Consider the following 6,945-nt stretch of genomic DNA (forward strand, 5'->3'; position numbering starts at 1 on the left):
CATTAAAAGTTAATTTTTTTAGATAGACAATTTAACAATCTATTAGATGCAAAAATAAAAAGTAGGGTGTTCCATTTAAATTTTTTAAGTTATTTAACTTTAAACAAACTTCTTAATTTATTAATCTTTACAAATGCAAAACACTAAAAAATTGCTACAGCTTTAAATTCTGTACTTTCTTCTTTGCAGAAGTAAGAAAAACTTTGTTCTAGCTGTCTTAGTTTTTGTGTAATAAATGTTTTCGTGCATGTTTTCGTCAAAAAAGTTTTTTTTTCTAAAACTAAGCGAAATCGACTAATAAAAGTTTAGCGTAAAAACATTGTTTTAAAAAGCTATATCCAAAAATGTGTTTCATTTAAAAAAACACAAGTTTGTATCGTAACTTATTTTTGGTACATGCTGTATGGTTGAAATTAATTTTAGATTTTTTTTAACACTAGATTAGTATCTATTAATGACATTATTGTTTAAATTATTCAAATTTTACCATTTAAAAGTCACTAATGGACTTTTTCAACTCGCTAGGCCACCCTGTATAATAATTTCTTGGAATACGGTCCTGTGATTTTTTTTGACAGCTGCAGCAACCCCCAAGAGTTCGCAAGCCGATTTACCCAATTCAATAAATTTATTCAACTATTTTAATGCATTATGGAGCTAAATCACAATATTTATGCAATTTTATGATGCGATTTTTTCAGTTGTTGTTAAATTTGCTGGCTGAAAACAGACAGTTAACAACAGCCCAGTACGACAGATTGGTAAAGTATTTGCAAGAGAGGCGCGAGATCCAACACCAGCATGAAATAAGTGAAGGAGTTGATCAAGAGTCACAAGAATCCAACAGCAAACAAGCTGAACTTCAAAGTCGCATCATGAATATATTAAATAAAGCTTCCACTGAAACCCAACCGCCACCTCAAGAGCCGACACCATCGAATGATGTTGCACCGCCACTTCTAAAAGATCCTTCCGTTCAAAAGGCGCTGGACAGTCTTTTAGGGGGCGAAATGTTTAAAAATATTGGTGTGGTGTAATTTGACGTAATTGTATCGTGGATTCAACAATAAAATGTGCTACTCGACCTTTTTTTTTCAATTTTAATCAGCATAAATAAGAAGAGATTAGAATAACTTTTTGCCCAATTTTGTGGTATAGAACTTGTGGTAGTTGTACATTACGTTTTTTTATTAAATTGTGTAACACAAAATGCACAGTTTATTTTAGAACTTGAACAATTACGCGAAAAAACGATTTCTTTTTTCCTATGTTTGCTAAATTTATTGTATTTAATATTTACAAAAATTAAAATTAATTTTTTGTATAGTACGAAGGAACAAAATCAATAAATAAAATATGTAATAAAAAGTGTAAACAAATAGTACATGTTCAAAGATACAAAATGCTTCAAATTGTTGAATTTTGAAAAATAATACACTACTGATAAACTTGAAAAAAAATCAGAAACAATTAAAAAAAAGACTTTTTTTTGAAAATTTGCATGAATGTTCGTAAATCTAGTGCTGAATATAGTTTTTCATTAATGCAATTAATTTGAGATGAGTAAAATTAGGGTATGCAAAACTAAATAAATGGTCTCAAAAATTAGTCAGTATTGGTTTTTGACTTTCTACATTTTTAAAAATATCAAAATTTTTTTTTAATTTGCTCATTTTTTTTTTTTTTTTTCATATATAACATGCAAAATTGTGGAAAACAATAAAAATAAATTGCTTTTTTCATTTTGATGAAGATTATACAATGTTCATAAACAATTAATTCATTTGTAAAACTTTGATCAATCGGTCTGAAAAAACAGTTTAGAGCTATTGGGCGTACAACATTAGGCTATAAAAAAACCTAATGTCATATTTGGAGTCCCCATCAATATTCCTGAATACGCGGTAGATTTACTACAACAACAAAAAAAGTTGCTTTTTCCCTTTTCTTTAAATCATTGTTGCACGTAATTTTTTTTACAAAAAACCGTAAAAAGATCTTGCAGAAAATTTATTCCAGTTTTTGAAATTTTTGAAAGATCCTTTTTTCATTAAAAGTCAAATATCTCAGCGACAAATCAACGTACAGAAAACATAAAAAAAGCAAATTAAAGCAGAATGAACAAGCTATCCGGCTTATGTATTGATTTAATTAATAAAATTTTCTCCAAGTTTGTGGACCAAAAAAAAAGAATAATTTTTTTTTTCTCGCGCTTATTCTTAGGATTACGTAATAACCGTAACTCAGAAAAGTTTTTGCCAATAGATTTCAAGACTAGAAACTTGAAGCTTTAAAATGGATTTTTTAAATGTAAATATGACCATTATTCCTTGAGGTATTTTTCAAAAATCATCAAACAATTTAAGAAGTTTTTTGGAATAGTAAAAGGTTTATGTAAAATATTTTGTCGTTTTGAAGTTTTGGAGATAATAAGAAATCTTTTTTCAAGGAGTTTTTCACTAAAGAGCTTAATTTTGAAGTAATATGAAAAACGGAAAAACAAAATAGAATAACAAAAACCATTAAAAAATTTCCCGAAAAGTACTATTTTACGAACTACCTATTGTAGGTTTTTGCAGTATTATCGTGCAATTATCACTTGAGAATAATATTTATTGCTTGCGAATGAATAATTATCTATAAATAATCCTTACTTGTAATTATGTTAATACTGTTATCTTGTTATCTACACAGGATGTCCGGAAAAAAAGTTAAAAGATTTTGAGTGCTAGTTTCCTATGTCAAAATAAGAAAAAAAGGGACGGTATTTTTATTTCAATTATTTTGGTGTAATTTTTTGGCGCTGAATCAATTGAATATATCAAAAATTGTGTACTTTTGGGGGTGGAGGCATTGGGGCCAATCTATTTAAGGCGAAGAATTTTGCTTTGAAAGAAGTTTTTAACTTTATTGGATGATTTTCTTTTTTTTTTTCTTTTCAATTTGTACGAGAAAAACGAGTTTATTATTATTTTTAATTTTCGCTTTAACTCGCTTAGAAAGCATTTCCGAGCTTAGGTGGATAAGAACTTTTTTTCCTGTATTGATCTAGGAGGAATTACTCCTCAAAGCTTTTCAATGTTTTTTGGAACACCTTTATAATGTGGATAACATTAGCATTGTATAAAACTTTTTAAAAGCAAATTCAAGCCGTGTTTTCCGGTTTAAAAAAAGAATTGGCGCAATAAAAAACAGTTATTAACTTATTATAAACCAAACATGATTTTTTTTGCCAAATATTTGTTCATCCAAATTTTGGTTTTACGAAAAATGGATACACACTTCGAAATCAAAATATACTACTGAAAAATATTAACAATAATAAAAAAATCTGGATTTAACTATCCTACAGTTCTATTGTAATATTTTACTTTCCTTTCGTTATTGGGATGTTTATTCTTACACTTTAGAAAAAACAAATTGTGGTTCACTTTAAAAACTCTTAATCTACATCCACGCTTTAATTAAAAATTATAAGACACTGATATTATTTAAACAATTAATAATAACTATAGGCTATTATATCATTTTTATGTTCACATTTAACTAAATCCCCTAGTTGTTCCCCAACCATAACCGTGGGTGCATTCGGATGTCCTGCTAGCGCAAACGGAAAAACACTTGCATCAGCCACTCGTAAATTTTTAATCCCAAAAACACGCAAATTTGCGTCAACAACAGCCCCTTTTTCCGGGCTTTTACCCATGGGACAAGTCCCCAAAGGATGGTACAGGTTTATGGTAAGTTGTCGAAGAGCACAGTACCAGTAGGGTTTAGACAAGTAAGGGTGTTTTTTGCAAGCCCTTAAGGGCCCTCCTTGCAAGGTTGCGTTAATAGCCTGGAAAGGCCTCGTTTGTGCTAGTTTTAAGGCTAGTTGGATTCCTTCATATAACGTGTTAATGTCCCGATTTTCAGGATCTGAGAGGAATCTTGAGTCGATTAAAGGGTACTCAAAAGGGTTTTTGCTTTTTAGTCTCACACTACCAACAGATTTTGAGTGTAAATCAACGACGTAAAAAATGAAAGTTTGGGGGATGTTTGCATATTTCCAGACATCTTCATACGTTTCATCGGTTAAACCGAAACTTCTCTGTGATAGCAAACTAGTAGCATTAGCAGGAATAAACATGAGCTCGATTTCAGGAATTCCAGTACCTTTGGTGTAACTCGATTCATAAAAACCCACTCCTTGGTTGTTCCCAGAAATGGTTAAAGGCCCAACCCCGTCCAAATACTCCACAACATAGTCCTCCAAAGGTTTAACCGGTTCGGTGTAATTACTCCCAAAATTTAACCCAAAAAATGTGGGATTGTCACGTAGAGTAGTCCCAACTTCCAAATCCTCAATAACTTCAATCCCAACTTCTTCGAGGTGTTTCCTGGGGCCAACTCCCGACAACATGAGAATTTGTGCCGACCCAAAAACTCCCGCACTCAAAATCACTTCTTTTTTCGCTTCGACGAAATAATAGCCCCCATTATGTGTAAACTCAACACCAATTGCAACCTTCGTCGTTTTATCAATCACAATTTTTGTGACATAACTCCCAGTGAGGACTTTCAAATTTGGACGTTTTAGAACAGGGTGGATGAAGGCTTTCCCCCCGTCGAATCGCTCCCCGTTGTGGGTGTTGAGTTGGGAGGCCGAAGCCCCCAATTTGTTTGCGTTGTAATCAACGACGCCCAAATTCAACTCTTGGTTTGCTGCGAGGAATGCGTCGAGTTGGGGGCTTCTGTAGAGGAAGTTTTCGACGCGTAAATAGCCCCCAGTTCCGTGGTATTCTGGTTCGTAAGGTATTTGGTAATCTCGATAAACAAAGTCTTCCGATTTTTTAAAGTATTTGAGGACTTTGTTATATGACCAGCGTTTGTTTCCGACCATTTCGCCCCATTTGTCGAAGTCGGTTTTGTGACCGCGGGCGTAAACCAAGCCGTTGATTAGGGTGGTGCCCCCCACGCCCTTGCCGCGGGGGTAAAGGCACACGTGGTTCACCAAACCTAAAAATTTTTCAGTTTTGGGGAAAATAATGATTTTTTGATTCCAAGATTTGAAGGAGCTACTAAATTTTTAGTAGTTTTGTCATTTGGTTTATTTTTTTCATCAAACGATAAACTAGGATGTAATAATGTTTCCAATGTAATGGTTTTTTAGTTAATCAAATAAATAACACAGTTTTCTAAAACTGATGCTTTTGATGAAAAAATAACGTTTCAAAAATCAACAAAATCCAAAAATCAGAAAATACGAAAAAAATTGAATACACAAAAATCAAGAAAATTAAAACTTAAATTTAACAAAACAATAAGTAAAGACTAAAAAGTCAAAAAATATATTAAAAATGTTTTTTAAAAATAAGCTTTTATTAAAAAATGTACTAAAAAGTTTTTGGGAGCGGTTATAAACATTACGACTAATTGTCCTACTTTGCTCAGTTGACCACTCCCAAAACTTATGTAAGCAGAAACAGAAAAAAATATTTTTACTTCTTAGTACATTTTTTAATAAAAGCTTATTTTTGAAAAACATTTTTTTATGGACAAAATTGTACAGTCTGAATTTTCCTGTAGAAGAAAAATTAAAATACTATTTGAAAATGTAGAGGCCTTTATGTAGTAAAAATTTTGTTGAAATTGTCTTTTTTTGTCAAATAAATCAAAATCGGCCAATGAAAAATTTGTTAATTATTAATAAGCTAACAGACTGTTTCATAAACTATACAGGGTGATAATAACGGTTTCGGAGGATTTTTACTAGAAGCTTCTCTTTTTTGTTTGAACAAATTGCAAATAAATGTTTCAAAAAACGAATAATCTTTGATATTTTGTTTTACATCGCAATAAAAATTATGATAAAAAAATACATATTAAACTTCACACCAGAATTCTAAAAACATAAAAAATTTGTAAGGATATTAAAAAAATAAGAAAAATAGGATAAGAGCTTTACAACATGAAGTAAGACGTATAAATTAAAAAAATAAAATTTGAAATTGCCAAATAGATCTTTCGAAATTCTTTACCTATCATTTTCATTATCTTCACCTTCCTCAGTTTTTTTTTCGACATTCGTAGTTTTTTATCTAATTTTCTTGTTTTACGTTTCGTTTTTATTTTTTGTTCTCTAAATTTTTTGTTATATCTTTACTGTTTCAGGTTTTGTCCCAACCAATATTTTTTTTTCTTAGATAATTTTTTTTCTTTATTTTTTGTGTTGCCGGATTGGTTTTCTTGATTCTACTTCCGTATATTATTCTCAAATTTCACTTCTTTATTTCTCATTTTTATTAATGAATTTATTATTATTAAATAATTCTCATTTTGTTAAGATTAAGATGTTAAGTTTTCAAGTTTTTAATTAATCCAAAACTCTTCAAGTGGATTTAAAATTGGTCAAGTTTTTTTTAATAATACTTAAGATAATTACAATAGGCCAAAGTACGTATAACTAAAACATTTCAAGTCGACGTAAATCTATTTTTGTTGGTGTCGAAATTAGGTACACAAAAGTAACTATTATTTTGTTTTACATTGTAATAAGAGAATAAAACACAAAAAATACACATTACATACCAGACCAAATTTCTAAAAATTTAAAAACTTGTATAAAAAAATAAATCTTCTTTCTTTCATCATCATCTTCTTTAGTTTTTTGACATCCTCAGTATTTATTTAATTTTCTCGTTGTTATTTTTTTGCACTTTAAATCTTTTGATAGATAAACTCTATACAACCAGTTATTCGCTTTTATTTGGTGTCAAAATTACCCAAAAGCAACTATTTTTTGTTTTGCATTGTAATATAAGAATGAAATACAAAAAAGACACATTACATACCAAACCGAATTTCTAAAAATTTAAAAACTTGTAAAACTATTAAAAAAAAAAGCATAAGAGCTTTACAACATTCGGTAAGTAATATGTAAGACGTATGACCAAAAAAAAAATA

The 6,945-nt window shown here is 30.0% G+C and overlaps 2 protein-coding genes across 2 annotated transcripts in view; one reads left to right on the top strand and one right to left on the bottom strand.

The window, feature by feature from the left end:
* LOC123007771 (nuclear receptor coactivator 5) overlaps positions 1-1,084 on the top strand; it is a 3,690-nt gene extending 2,606 nt beyond the window's left edge. Inside the window, exon 4 of the mRNA XM_044403210.1 lies at positions 702-1,084. Coding sequence (XP_044259145.1) covers positions 702-1,037 — 336 coding nt within the window. The 3' untranslated portion in view covers positions 1,038-1,084. The remainder of the gene's footprint in view (positions 1-701) is intronic.
* A 2,362-nt stretch (positions 1,085-3,446) lies between these two features.
* Positions 3,447-6,945, bottom strand: part of LOC123004197 (glucose dehydrogenase [FAD, quinone]-like) — a 5,165-nt gene continuing 1,666 nt past the window's right edge. The window contains exon 3 of the mRNA XM_044397338.1: positions 3,447-4,998. Within this exon, the coding sequence (XP_044253273.1) occupies positions 3,500-4,998 (1,499 nt within the window). The 3' untranslated portion in view covers positions 3,447-3,499. The remainder of the gene's footprint in view (positions 4,999-6,945) is intronic.

Source organism: Tribolium madens, unplaced genomic scaffold (genome assembly GCF_015345945.1).
Source record: "Tribolium madens isolate multiple individuals breed KSU strain unplaced genomic scaffold, Tmad_KSU_1.1 Scaffold_11;HRSCAF=98;Tcas5.2_LG3b, whole genome shotgun sequence".
Classification (NCBI taxonomy): domain Eukaryota; kingdom Metazoa; phylum Arthropoda; class Insecta; order Coleoptera; family Tenebrionidae; genus Tribolium; species Tribolium madens.